The 14,801-nt window shown below is 46.1% G+C and overlaps 1 protein-coding gene across 1 annotated transcript in view; it reads right to left on the reverse strand.

Annotated features, from left to right (window-relative positions):
* Positions 1–2,692: 2,692 nt before the first annotated feature.
* The window catches only part of cntn4 (contactin 4), a 118,902-nt gene continuing 106,793 nt past the window's right edge, over positions 2,693–14,801 (reverse strand). Inside the window, 11 exon segments of the mRNA XM_034532863.1 lie at positions 2,693–2,784; positions 3,198–3,366; positions 3,455–3,567; positions 3,645–3,831; positions 4,700–4,815; positions 5,011–5,245; positions 6,637–6,707; positions 7,260–7,409; positions 8,184–8,342; positions 8,790–8,910; positions 11,299–11,474. Coding sequence (XP_034388754.1) covers positions 2,693–2,784; positions 3,198–3,366; positions 3,455–3,567; positions 3,645–3,831; positions 4,700–4,815; positions 5,011–5,245; positions 6,637–6,707; positions 7,260–7,409; positions 8,184–8,342; positions 8,790–8,910; positions 11,299–11,474 — 1,589 coding nt within the window.

The raw sequence follows: 14,801 nt of genomic DNA on the forward strand, positions 1-14,801 counted from the left end.
AGAACATCTCGGAGGGGCTGACTGAGACAGAAGCATAGACACGGGGCTCGTCAGGGTTCAGAGTCCACGGTGCACACACAGTATACACGAACCCATCAGATGCATGAGCCTTGCACGTCGCCAAAGCCATTCAGTCGATTTGCAAGTGGACAGAAGAGAGAGGACCAAAGTACAGTCATGCTGAGCAACAGTTAGCTACAGTATGAAACAGAGTTATTACATAAAAACCAAGTAAATCATCTCTTTAGAAAGGTTCTTTTATATAAATGATTTGAAGTGTACAAAACAGTAGATCACACATTTCTTGATGCGTGATTCTGAGCAAGACCCAGTAGCCTACAGCACACTTCCCTTCAAAGTACAAACTACTGAACTGGATTACAAGCTACATACAGACTGCGCTGCACCTCTGTAGCACAGCTGTCCCACATGGCATCAGGACACGATGGGAAAAGGAAAAGATCAGCAGCATTGTCTTTTAATAAGAATACACACATATAAAAATGCACCAGGCCTCATATATTGCCAATATCCCATGCAAAATAGCGCAATGCCATTCAAACGAACCTTGGTATCCTCAGCAGTGCACAAAGGATGCTGCCCCCCCCCCCCCCCCCCCCCCCCCTCCCCCCTACCTGATCCCAATCACATACAGTATCTTTCAACACAGCAGCATGTAAACATCACCGCGGCTGCTCCGTCCGTTCTATGTTTTCTAATGTTTTTTTGATATACATATGATAAGTTAAGGCTCTTTAAGGACCTGAGGATTTTGAACATATGATGAGGCACACAGAAGGCAAAGAATAGCTAACTGAAAGGATGAGGAGCATGAGACAGCCACAAGGCTCCGGTCACCAGTGCAGCACAATGGCCAAGGTAGAGGAACCCGGGGGAGGCGCTCTCCAAAATAGCACGGTGCTATTTCCGGTAACAAGGTCAGTCGCTATCACATGGAAGGCTCTAAGGGAGTTCTTGGTCACCTTCCCCCCCCCCCCCCCCCCCCCCCCCCCCCCCCCCCCCCCCCCCCCCGCACCAAAGATCCTCCATGAAATTCGTACGATGAGCCGATCGCTGCGATCGTTCCGTCTGCACGTGAAGCGATTCCCTTTTCCGATCTTCCTCGCGATGTCGTTTCCAGTTCAGCGGAAGCTCCCCGAGGGGCTTCGACATTCTTTGTAAAAAAAAAAAAATGGCGCGGGGGTGTCTTTGAACGCGTGGCGGTCGCGTGGGTTTATTGTCAGAAACAAACCGAATGTATTCCTCTGCTGCGTCCCAGCAAGGAAGCATTTGTAGGAACACAAAAAGTGGGCTTTGGATGAGAGCTACTTTGGACTCAACTTTCTCAGTGTCGTCGAACGGCAAAGGGCCCGTGTGAAGAGGGGCGGGGCTCGGTGCTCCATACCGTTAATGTATCAACCCACATAACCCAGTGCCTAGTAATATTACATCTTCTTCAGTCAAATGATACCTGCATTCAAATCCTTTTTGTACCTAGATCTAGAAAAAAGAAATTGTATGGTTTTGCTTGATGCGGCGTGTGATTGGACCATACAGGCTCTGCTGCCTTGATGCCACTCAAATGTTACAACATATTACACAACTTAATGCTTCCCTTCACATGATGGGTATTGAATGAAGTAGGGAAGAGAAAAAAAAGGTATAAAATGGTGTAATCTTGTTATCGGTATCACTGTTTTTGGTACTGGCATCGTAATCTTTTAAACAATACCCAGGCCTAGACAGGAGGAATGATTCATGACTCATAACTCATGTACATATTGTATGTAGGTATTGCAAGTCAGCATTATCTGATGTTGTATTAATATATATATATATTTTTTTGTACTCTTTTTTTGCTGAAAAGAAACTTAGTTTAGTTTTTGAAAAAACTAAAGATGTCTGACTTCATCCAGTTTGCTAACGCTAACGCTTTACTAGTGCGGTAAAGCGTTAGCATGTGAGTTCAAATGTCAATCCTCTAATTACCTACAGTGAGATGACCAATCGGTACTCGGTAAGACGACCAATGAGGACGAGCACCCGTGTCGACGCGGTGCTTCCAATGAAACATTTGAGACATATTGCAGAAAAAAACGGAAATGCAGAGATGTAACACAGTAACAGTTAATGGTTCATTCACTGGAAAGAAAATAAACTACTGTTGGAACCAAAGTCACAAGTATATGACCTTATTTTAGAGGATAAAAGGTGCACTGTCAAATCCCATTGTTAACCTCCGGCCTGGAACATTTGATGTTATTTGCCATGCACTTAATTGTCCTCTCACCCGTAAGCCCAGACACACTTTCGATTGATAGGAAAAGGAAAATAAATTAAAAAATCTATAAAAGCTCAACACGTCATACAAAAAAAGATGCATATCAGACATTTTTCTCTTAATTTTTTTTTCTTATGAAAGCTGCTTTGGTAACAACATAGTCACGACATCGCTCAATCTCCTTTACTTAGCCTGGGTGCTGAAGGGGACTCCTTCCCTATCATCTTCAATGGCGTATTTTTTTTTTACATTTTTTTTTTTTTTATGTACTATCTTTCTTTATTTTTTTCTTCCTTTTGCCTCTAAAATCTAGATGAATGGATGTAGTTACGCCAGAGCGGGGCTGTGTTTGCGTTCCGCCGTAGAGCTGCCTCCACATCAGATGCGGCGACGTCTGCTGAGAGCTGTTTGTCATAAAGATGTCCGTGCTGTGAACGACAGCGCTATTGTACTGAGGGCTGATAGAGTGGAGACCTTGGATGCTGAGCCGACTGCGTTGGGGCCTGAAATGGTGTGAGAGAACGGGGCTGTTAGTGTGTTCGCAGTGGGCGGTAAAACACAGACATTTTTAGCCATTTCACCGTCGGCCGTCTGTCTCTCTCTCTCTCTCTCTCTCTCGCCTGCATCAGCTGAAAACACCCATTTCCAAAAATTGCTCCAGAGTTATTGTTACTTGAGCTGCGAAATGAGACATATTTTCAATAAATTGCCCAACCTTTCATGCAACGCTTGCATTGTGGTGTCTCTAAGAGGCCCTGATTACAAACATGTCTCATGTAGCGCATTATTTCCCCCCCCGCTCCCTCTGTTCCTTTTCGGAGACGACGATAGCTAATCTGTTCAGGCAAGATGGCAGCAGGGGGGTGGGGTGGGGGGGTGGATTATTCAGCTCGGCCACGACTCTCTCTCCACTGACCTGGTATCCTTGGGATGGTGATCTGCTTGCTGCTGCTGCCTTCCCCTCCCTCTCCAAATGGCTTTATCTGGATGATATAGTCCTCGTCGGTGGGCAGGGCGAGCTCCACAGAGGTCGTGTTGGTTTCCATGACGTTGGGGCGGCTGTGTCGATTCTTCTTGTACAGCACCTGAGGACGCACGGAGTCAGGAGTCAGACGGCGAAGGAACAGCCCGCAAACACAATGGTCGGATGAAGCCGAGCAGCCGAGTGCTTACTTTGTAACCGGTGACCTCTGACTCGTTCTCAAGGGCCTTGACCTGCTCCCAGTTCAATATAATCTTGGAATTTGACGTGTTCCACATCACTTTAACTGGTGGCTGACTGGGCGCTGAGAGCAGAAAAACACATTATTCACCTCAATGAAAATGTGAATGAGCGGTAGTCATAATCAGATCCGATACTTACGCGGTTTCTTGGTGGTGACGTTGACCGTGGTGCTGGGGGGCCCCGTTCCAGCCGTGTTATACGCCCTCACGGAGATGTAATACGTGGTGCTGCCTTTCACCCCGCGGATAATGGTAGACGTTTGATTTCCCACAGTCTTTTGCACACTGGCCGTGTCTTCCCTTTCACTTCTATTCCAGTACCTCAGCTGAAAGGCAAAGGGGGCAGAACCGCAGACGTGAACGCAGAAACAGAACACACACGCCAGACACCTTAAAAGCTTTCTGTTACACCCTGTCAATGAAGTGCAAACTGGCAACGGGGAGAGAGGGGGGGGGGGGGGTGAACTCAACTGGATGAAATATGTGAATTGGTTTGCTGTGTGCTTGTCAGACATGTGTTGTGGTTTAAAGTTACGTGGTTAAGAGTGAGGTCAAAAATGGCAAAAATAAATAAATAGGAATCCTCAAAAAAAAAACTGATAACAGATTTCCTTTGTCAAGCCGCTCCGCTTGTCTGTGCTGAAATAGCCGGCACGCCTGACAGCACAAATATAATTTGTCTTTCCTCACAGCAATAGGTTTGCTCGGGCACTTTGAGTGGTCAACAATTTAAACATTCTGGCACTTTAAGCAATCCGGGGGACGAAAACAGCGCCTTCTTGGATTTCAATAATGAGCGGAATTAAAATGACAAGAACTAACTGAGCGCAAAAGCCAGTGTCTGCAACTGCTTTGTTGTGTGGATTAGAAGCTAAACGCTCCTATCCCTCGGAGTATTGCATCAGTACGCTAATCAGGGTGGTTACAGTACTTAGGTAAACAACAAGAGAAACACAACTAAACCCAGAGGCATGGGACTAGGCTGGACCATTATGCATGCAGCAAGCTATTATCTCCCGTGCCCAAGGTGCATGAGCCCGAAACACTCATCAATAATACAAGAGAACAAGATTCAACAGCACGAGTTGCCATGCGCTTGCACGCGCACATATGCATCCAGTGGAGGTGCGCACAAACACACACACACACACACGCACGCACGCACACGCACACACACGCTTCATTGTAGCTCACCTCATAGCCCAGGACTCTCTTTTTACTGGCATTCCAGGGCAGAGCTTTCCACGAAACTTCAAACTCGGATGCAGAGAGGCTCTTGGCGCGGACCCTGGTGGGAGCTCGGCCAGGCTCTGGAGGTAATACACAAAGAGTCAGAAGTAACACCGAGCTTTAGATGACATCAAAACGGTGTTCAAAGCCATTTCTTTCATATCGAACAACAGAGCGACGAAAGAACGCCGGCGATCACTGCGGCCGGCGTTGAGACCCTAGCCGGCCCTCGGCATGGACTTGCCGCGTTGCGTGTGACGCGAGAATAGACGCACCTTCCTCGGCGGAGTTGATCGTGGTCACGGGTCCAAACGGCCCCTCCCCCTCGTTGTTGTAAACCCCGACCTTCACGTGGAAAGGCGAGAAGGGCAGGATGCTCTCGTTTTTGAAGACGTATCTGGATACCTCGGCGGACGGCACGGCGGCCTGCATCCACCCCGTGGCCCCGTGGGGCCGAAAAGCCACCACGTAGCCGAAACCCGGTCCGTTCTGCAGCTCCTCTGGAACCGGCTGCAGGGCAGGGGGAAAAAAGAGAATAAACACAATTTTAACCGAAAAAAATAAATAATAATTTCAATTTAGTTGTGTGAATAAAAACGTTATTTAAAACTCAAGTGCAATACATAAAAACAACAACTAAAAACCAAGATTAAAAACATGGCTTTTACATTTTTTAGGCTTTGCCTCAACTATTACTGGACACATCCATGACACGGTACAGTGCCTCAGCTTGATACCATAAACTCAGCTGTTGTCCAGAGTGATAACATGGCTCATAGATTTATAGCTGCAGACTTCATTCTGGTGGATGAACCCGCCTCGCTTCACTCTCTCGTCCACTAAGAGATTCTTAGTCCAAACGTACTTCTCGATATGAATTTAGTTTGCCGGAATATGTGAAACTCAATTGTTAAATGTATACAAAATGTGTCGTTTGTTTTTAATACACTTTATACTATATTATTTTACCCAAACCTCAAAAAATTAGATATTGTCTGGGCCGCAACTTAACCTGATGATGTGTAATCAGATCGAATATGAATCTTCATTCTATTTCCATAAATGTAAATAAATCCACAAATCCACATTTGTATATTGTGGCTGTTTTTCTCATAATAATGGACGTATGTACATTGCTTGTGTTTATTTCACTGTTTGTCTATTTTCTTTTGTGTTTCATTACTATTCTCTGAGTTTTTGTTGTGTTTTGTCACATCTGAACACTGCACAGAAGAGTTCTCATTATCTAATGTCCAGACTGCACTTTAAACCCATTTGACATAAAGCCCTTCACACTTCTGCCATCCTCAGAATAAAAGTTGCATTTTCAGCCTTCGCTGCGGGTAGGAAGGCATTAAACTTGTAACACGTCAACATTAAAAATGCAACACTGCAACCCTGCTTTTTTTTTTTTTTTTTTTGTGTCTGAAGACAAATGCCTCAGGAAATTTCAGAGGCTGAGGCAGGATTGCGGCTTTGTTAAGCAGAAGTTAAACTTCAATTGAACTCGTGCACATGGAAACATCAACACCAATTCTGTAAAACGTTTTCACAGCGGGGGCTGATGATTGTGAGCAGCCGGAATAAATATAAGCTTTTGGAGCTGGACTGATATGCACGGGGCCTTTTCAGGAAAGAATGAGAGAGAGAAAAAAAAGAAAAAAAAGTTGGGACTTGGAAGGAACCATTTGAGTTTAATTATCTTATTGAAACCTCAAAAGCATTTGTCTCTCCCCTAGGGTGACAGCAGCAGTTATTGCCTCTCTGTTCTTAAAAATGAAATGCCATACATTAAGCCGTTCAGCTGTTATTAATGAAACACAGGCCCGGATCCACAGAGAATAATGGCGTCTGGCTCCCTCCATCCATGGGTGAGGGGGCTCCAGAGCGAGCTCGCTTACCTCCCATGTGATGACTAATTCGGAGCGACTGCCACCGCCTCCACTCACATTAGCCGGTGTGACCTTCGGAGCTGGAGAGGAAGAAGACAGATCGGCTCAGCCCCGTTGACGCAGCGCGACGCCGAGAAGGCACGTGTGATCATTTTCCAGAGAGAGCTAACTTTTGGACATGGTTGAACTTCAACATCTACAAATCAAGTGAGATAGCAGCTGCTAGGGGGGGGGGGGGGAATCTCTCCTTGGTGAATCCAGCTCTCTCAGGGTACATTGTCGATTGCCATTTTTAAAAATCAAACTTTTCAAATTGAATACATTTCCAGTACAAAAACTGACCACACCTAAAGTTTAATATAATAGTAATATACCGGGCTAAATAGCTAGTGTTGTGCTGTCCAGTGGGGGGGGGGGGGGGGGGGGGGGGGGGGGGGGTGCTAGCTGTTTCCAGTCTTTATGCTAAGCTAAGCTGTATCTTCATATTGATCTTCTCATCTGACTCCTGTTCCTTTAAGACAGTGAAGGAATAAATCGACTTTGTTTTGGAAGGAAAAAAACAAACAAACGTGACAATCATTGTATTTAAAGAGTAGTAAGGGAAGTGTTTCTCATGAGCGTGTGGTACATACAGGTCCCCTTTGTCCTTGCTTGTTTGGACGGCTTGCTGGGCTCTCCGGTCCCGATGGTGTTGCTTGCCAGGACTCGAAACTCGTACTCCACCCAAGGGCTCAGGTCTATTACTGTAGCTGTCAGCCGGTGGCCCCCCACCATCTCAGGAACTGGCATAAAACACACAGTGCCCGCTTCAGTATCAAACAACTGTGTGTAGGTGTGTGTGTGTTTGTGTGTGTGTTTTCACTGTTCGTGAGAGTGTGTCAGCTTAGCATCCAGCAGAATGACCTCCAGGCTGACACACATGGTAGGAGTCCACCACGGGTACACAGGACAGTCGTAATCCCTCACAAGGACACAAACTAACTCGACAAACAACAACATGACAACACAGAAGAATCACATATGAAGAAATACACTGACTATCAACTTTCTATGGCTTATGAAATATGGCGGTGTGTGTGTGTTCTTGTGTAATTTACCCGCAAGGTCATAATGCAGTTCTGTTTCAAATATGATCCTGATGTGGTAAATCAATGAGGCCAGTAAAACTATCTCGGATCAAAGTGTCCTTAATTTTCCAAAAATATCAATAGGACAAGGTGTGCAGTACGCAATAAATGCACACTATACCAACCGTGCGTGAATGCTGAGCCCCCATTGAAGAGGAAGCGGGGGGGTAAACTACGCCGGCGCTATCACTTAACCACACTATCAAGTTGCAGCCACGGCAACGCGGCTCCGTCATCGGGATGAGATCCACGTTTCAGGATTCCCCGGCGTCCTGATGAAATGGCGGTCAATGGTCATGCTACGATAGCGTACCATTTGGGGGCCGGGGTGAAAACGACATCTCCAATATCCTCACAGGCGAGGCGGAATGAAGAGCGGACCCCCTCCGTGTGATTGGAGGAGGCCACGGCTGGTTGGAGAGAGCTTACCTGTGGTGACAGCCTGCCACCCGAGGGAAAATGGTGTCCTGGCCTGGATGGTGTATGCCGTAATTGGACTGTGATTATCGGGTCCGGGCCTCCAGGACGGAGAGGCTGTGGTATCAGTGATTTCTTCTACATGGATGCTGGTGGGGGGCCCCGGGGGACCTAATAGATGGCAGAGCCAGGCAGCAAAGAGGGGAGAAAAGATAAGAAAAGACAGACGGAGGAAAGAGGAAGAGGGGAGGGGAGAGGAAATGTAAATTAAGAGGAGATGGAAAGATGGTGGAGAGAGTGGCGGTGGTTTAAGCACCTGCAGCTACTGCAGCGAAGTCAGTGAAACCTTTGGGAGCTATTTGGAATAATTAAGACAGTAAATTTCCTTTAAGCCTCGGAGAAAAGAAATTTCTGTGTGCCTCCCTTTTCATTCTATCCTTTCATTTCCCCGTAAGTGAAGCCCAACCGGTCACAGTAAACACACTAATCACTAACAAGCTCCCAGTAGCTGAATGATACATTGTTTAACCGCTGGGAAACACTGGTAATCTGGTCCGGTGGTCGTTTTCCAATTGAAGCACGAAGCAAAAAGGTAGTTAAAGGAACGTCGTGGCTCACCTCTGACAACCAAGTCGGCCGCAATGGAAATGCTGTCCACCTTCGTTTGCACGGCGCACGTGTACTTCCCTGCATGCCTCAGCTGGATGTTTCGAATCATAATGTCTCCTGCCGAATGCTGCTGTCATTCAACACATGCACACACACACACACACACACACAGAGTTCCATAAGCAACACGGTAAGCCTCCAGCTATTGTAATTCAAGAACAATGCCGGCCACATGGGAACAAAACCAGCTGAACAAGAAAGCTCATTCTCATGTATGTGTGTCTTGAAAAAATAAATCCATAATTCCCCATGCAGCCTTCCCTTCCATATTCTGAAAAAGGCCACGGAAATACCTCTCTATACATCGGCACACTCCTTGCCTTTATTTTACCACTGTAATCACAGAAATGTAGCCTGATTTCGCAAGAGCAGTTTCGGTTAAGGAGCAGGCTAATGGCTGGTCAGGCAGTTCTTTAAGGGAGCTTTTTATTCCATCTATAATTGCAATTCCGCACCCCTACATTATCATTTCATCAGAGCGGACCGGGTTGGGTAATAAATTGGACACGTGGAGGGTTGTGGCACAATGGCAGGAGGAAATCTGGTTGGTAATCAAAGTAAGTGCATATGTGAAGCAATACATTAGTGAGAGTGTACACTATGGTATAGGAAGCAACTAAATCACAGAAGAAACAGGAACGACTCAATGCTGGATCTTTATTTCTCTCTATGACTGCAGTTTTTGAAGGAGTCTTGAATCTTTTTATGGGGGGGGGGGCGGGGGAGGAGAAATAAGCCTGCGTAACACACGCTGAGATGTAAGCTGCGAACCTCTTAAAGTATACAGGGGCTGACTGGGACTGGTTGCAGGGTGTGTATGTAAATTTTATTTTTAAAATAAACCACAGGCAGCAATTTTCCTGCCCATAAATAATACACTTGATACAAACATTCCCTCTGCACTGCGGCTGAATTTATTATGACCCTGCTAAAATAGAGAAAAAGGTACAATATTGATGTACCAATGAATCTTCACAGTCACCTCTTGACCTTTATTCAATGGAATCTCTGAAGGGGCTGGAAAATAAATCAATGTCTTTTATGGAGCAAAAGGCCACAGCTGCACTAATGAAAAGAGCATTCTTCAACACACCACAATATGGTTTGATTCTTAATTATTCATTGTGTATTCCGGGTCATCTGACGGGTCTCAGGACGACGTCGACGTCGCTGAACGGTGGGAAGATTGACACAAAAGTAACGCGTGGAAAATGCTCAACATCCAAAGGAGTACATCTGATTTTGCATGTAGTTCGCTGGTTAGAGACCTGGATTTTAATAAGGTGATGCGTAGTTCTGGACAGCTCACACTGTTATTAATGAACCTTGCAAAACTTCTATATTTAGGGTGATCCTTTAAAGTTTCTGTGTGGGACTAGTGTGACAGCAGATAGAGGTGCAGGCAGACGGCTTTAGATGGATTCTGCGTCACATCATTACTCTTATAATATTTCACAGGGGACAAAAAAATAAATTTGTTGTCCAGAGTCTCTTTTCATGATCCTGAGAGGCTGATGAATGCAACATTTTGAATCCACACACCTAATGGTGTATAGTTGTATATGCCTGTATGCGCGCGGCATTGTTTCGCACTAACTATATAGCTGGCATAAAAAGTTACTTTAATTTTTTCATGTTAACGTTCATTTTATTTTGTTATTATTTCATTACTTTTATTTTGTGATGCCTCTATTTAATTATGCTAACGTTCCTTTTCTATTGACAAGCTAACAAATGGCAATTTAATTTACATTTTTTTTATTTTAATTCAAATGTTGTGCTTTTAAGATGCAATGAGAGATACTTGTTATTACTGCTGCTAGCCGCTGTTTCTCACTGGAATTCCATGTGTCATGTTAGCGAGATGGGGCTGCACGGTGGTGTAGTGGCTAGCACTGTCGCCTCACAGCAAGAGGGCCGCGGGTTCAATTCCCGGTCGGAGCGGTCCTTCTGTGTGGAGTTTGCATGTTCTCCCCGTGGCAGCGTGGGTTCTCTCCGGGCTCTCCGGCTTCCTCCCACAGTCCAAAGACATGCTGCAGGTTAATTGATCTCTAAATTGCCCATAGGTGTGAATGTGAGAGTGAATGGTTGTATGTCCCTACATGTGCCCTCGATGGACTGGCGGCCTGTCCAGGGTGTCCCCTGCCTTCGCCCTATGTCAGCTGGGATAGGCTCCAGCGCCCCGCGACCCTAATGAGGATAAGCGGTATTGAAAATGGATGGATGGATGGATGTTAGCGAGATGGATTTGACGGATGTCTATCAAACTGTTTGAGAAATGTGAGAATCTGTGGGCTCATTAAAATGTATCTTTGAACAGTAAATGTATTGTTTTTTCTGAAAATGGTTCCATTTCTAAAGAGGGAAAATGTCCATTTACTGCTTTAGCCATCACGACATTGTGATAGCTTGTCAATGAAAATCTAATTGGTAAAAAAAAAAAACATTGGAGACTTACGCCTCCCACTTTTTCAAAAAATCCGCCGTGGCTCCCGAAGTGGATGAGCTGCTCGTTGAAGAACCAGGTGAACTTGAGCTCCAGCGATGGGTCGTGGCTCACTTGACAGGGCAGGACCACGCTCTCCCCCACGGTGATGTCCAGCGTGGATGGCAGGGTGGTGATGGCGGTCGGCTCTGAAAACACACGCCACGTACGTTTAATCAAAACTCACTTTTTCTGGCCCCTCTTCTGGCTTTCTTTTTTTACTTGTTTTTCTCAGGCATTACAATTCAGCACAGGGAAGTGGCTTTGCAAAAAAATAAATAAATAAATAAAGCCAAGCCCTTCCATCATCCTTATGGATATGTCAGACTCAGTTAATGGAAGGATATATGGGACAGAGCACATTGAGGACGCACAGCTACAATAACTGGTATTAGTTTCGGCCTGAGCTGGTCTCTGTGGAGACTCAGAGACGTGTTGTCTCTCCTGCATCCTGAGAAGCCTCCATGTGTCACTGGCAGCTCGCCCTGGAACTCCCCCCCCCACACGCACTCTCCTTGATCGGCCCCGAAAGTCCCAAAACGCACCGCTAGGAAAACAGCAAACAGCAGCGAGCACTTCTTCCAATCGTCGGCACTCTCTTTTCCAGCCTGCGGTGCATTACAATGGCACCGCTGAGGGAATAAGGCGAGCGTCCCTTATCTGCACTCGTGCGTGAGCGGCGGAGGAGGAAGGTGGAAGGACATGAGAGGGGCCGAGATGAGTGGGAGAGGCTTTGTTCTCGGAGTGCACGGCACCCGTCTCCCTCTTGGGGGTGCTGTGAGTTCTTGGTTGAAATTGCCACTCTGAGCACACAGACTAAATTAACCATGGCAAATGATCCCTGGACGGGCATAGATTCATGTAGAAAGTGCCGGCAGTGCAGTCTTCATCCAGAGTGAATTCGATACCTCCATTGTATTGCCGCCCCCGCCTCCCTCCGCGACACACACACACACACACACACACAGATACACACCGCCGCCACGACGCCACGTGCTCCCGGTGTGATTTATCTAGCCGTTTTCTGATACCAGGCCTAGAATGCTATCAGCCGGTCGGTTTTGTCACACACACACAATGAAAGTGCGTCTGAGAGCCACGGTCCTCTATGGCGAGCGATGGCGGTGCAGTAAAAACGTGGTAATAACACACAGGAGGTATTCAAGGGGCCGCGTCGACTCTGTTTGCTAAAGGCCGGTTACACCTTGTCGAACAAGTGCACGGCGGAAATATCAAAAGCTGAGGCTAAGAACCCTGTTTTTTTTTTATGACTACACTCTCCAAGATGTGAGGAGAAGGAAACAGAAGGGAAACAAAAAGGCTCAGGGAGGATCTATCGGGAAACACTCGGATCCACAATAAAAACATATTTACTCCTCTATCTGCAAAATGGAAACATACCATAAACACGTATTACACCCGGCCTCTTGCTGCCTCCAGGGAATCGACTGTGACCTCGATGGGAATATGCTCCCTTATTACCCGCCTCTGTCATCATTTGAGACTATTATATGATTATATGGACAACCGAGGTTGGTTGCACGACCACACACTGGGGCTCTTGAGCATAATTTGATTGATTTCCTTCTTGTATAATGCCGTGTTACCTGCTACCACCGTAAACAGGGGGGGGGGGGGGGGGGGCTGGGGGGCTGGTAACCCACTCACTTAACGGGGTCAATGAGAGGCGAGATAGGGAGCGCGTTAACGTACCGAGGGAGATGCTGCCGAGGCGGGTCAACCCCCCCCCCCCCCCCCCCCCCCCCACACACACACACACACACACACACACACACACTCACCTGTTGTTACACGTCACAGTGTTCAACAATCGACCGCGAATTAATTAAACTTGTCGGAACCAATGTGTGTCAAGTGAAGTGAATAAACAGGTGTTCAAGGTGAACGTTTAGCAGATCAACACGTTTCCTTTAAATGGCGTTAAGATATGCGCGTGCTAATGGCGTACACGGATAACAAGAAAGGAACCGTCCACACAGATTTGCCATTGAGGAGATCTTTTCAAAGATAGATTTTGAGTTCTCACTTTGAAGTGGCTGCATTTCATACAGATAACCTTCACTGGGTTTGTTCTTCTCTCTTTTCGACAAAGTTTAGTGGCATAAAAGCCCTCATCCAAAAACTAGGACTCACTTACTTACTTACTCCTGCTAACTACTGAAGGTATACACATGCTGCTTTTGCTTTTTAATCATTGTCACTGTGAATAAAAAACGCTGAGTTCCTTAATTTCATTGTCTACCGTCTCGATCTCCAGGTCGTGTTGGTTCACTTCTACACTGTGATCTGTAGGCTTTAAATTCTATCTTTGTAACTTGTTTTTTTCGCTCCTCACTCAGTTTCACTTCCTGGATATATCCTTCTGACACATATCGGGAGACTTTTTTTGTCTGCTTCTCCCTGAAATAATAATTAGTTGGGGTTTTTTTTACCAGAAAGATAGATCATATTTATTCAGGGAGCGCGGTTTAGTGACAGCGTGGGCTCAATGACAGCTTTAAAAGGAGTAGCAGCGGGGGGGGGGGGGGGTCAATTTGTAATAATTATTTTCAGGAAACGAATTAACAGCCTTGTAAAATTAAGCCTCACTAAAAAAAAAGAAAGAATGACACGGTCTCCTGAGTCAAAGCGAGACGTTTTGAGAAGATCAGAACGTCCCATGAGGTCTGATAGAGGTTTTAAGCTGAAGACTCACAACATTGTTTGATGCTTAAAAGAATGAGAGATTGATGAATATCTTATTATTCAAGCAACATCAAGTTGGACAGGCCAAAACAGATGACGTACCCACACTGGCTCACAGTGGGAACACTCAACCGTAACATATAGTAGACCAGAAAACAGAGCAAGCTCACAGTTACCAATAGACTCCTCTGAGGTCAGTCTTCCCCAGTCTTCCCACAAACAGCAGCCTCCATGAATAATGCTCACACTCCTCTCTGCCCCCCCTGTGGTGATTCCCTCCTAGCTTTAATGGTCTAACGCTGTAATGTGTAAGAGTGTATTCTCCTTGAGTGTATAGACACTGTAGTTTTCCCCACATGGTGAGTGATGTGAGCTTGAATAATGCATAAAGGAGAGCATCGAGGAGCCACGGGCCACCGCCATCCAAGGATGTTGAAAACAAATTTACCGGGGAAGAGATTCACCCCCAACCCTGTGAGTCCTTCAAACTGAGATTCACGCAGATGATGCGGAGGCATTTAGGTTCAAGACAAGCACGAACTTGTAGAGGAAAATGTCTTTCACTGGCAGGTCGACGGCACACATCGGGGCCTCCGGTTCGCATCATTTCGTTTGAAGGTGAATCACCGTAACGTGGATCGCGTTCTGAAAAAGGCCTTTAATCCGCAGCCTCTCTGGTCCTTTTGGAACTAAAGTGCGATGACCCTCATGACGAGAAGCCCTTCCATCACCAGTGTTTCCTCCTTTTGCTCTTCATATCAACAAAGCAC

The sequence above is a fragment of the Cyclopterus lumpus genome, chromosome 5, assembly GCF_009769545.1.
Source record: "Cyclopterus lumpus isolate fCycLum1 chromosome 5, fCycLum1.pri, whole genome shotgun sequence".
In the NCBI taxonomy this organism is placed as follows: domain Eukaryota; kingdom Metazoa; phylum Chordata; class Actinopteri; order Perciformes; family Cyclopteridae; genus Cyclopterus; species Cyclopterus lumpus.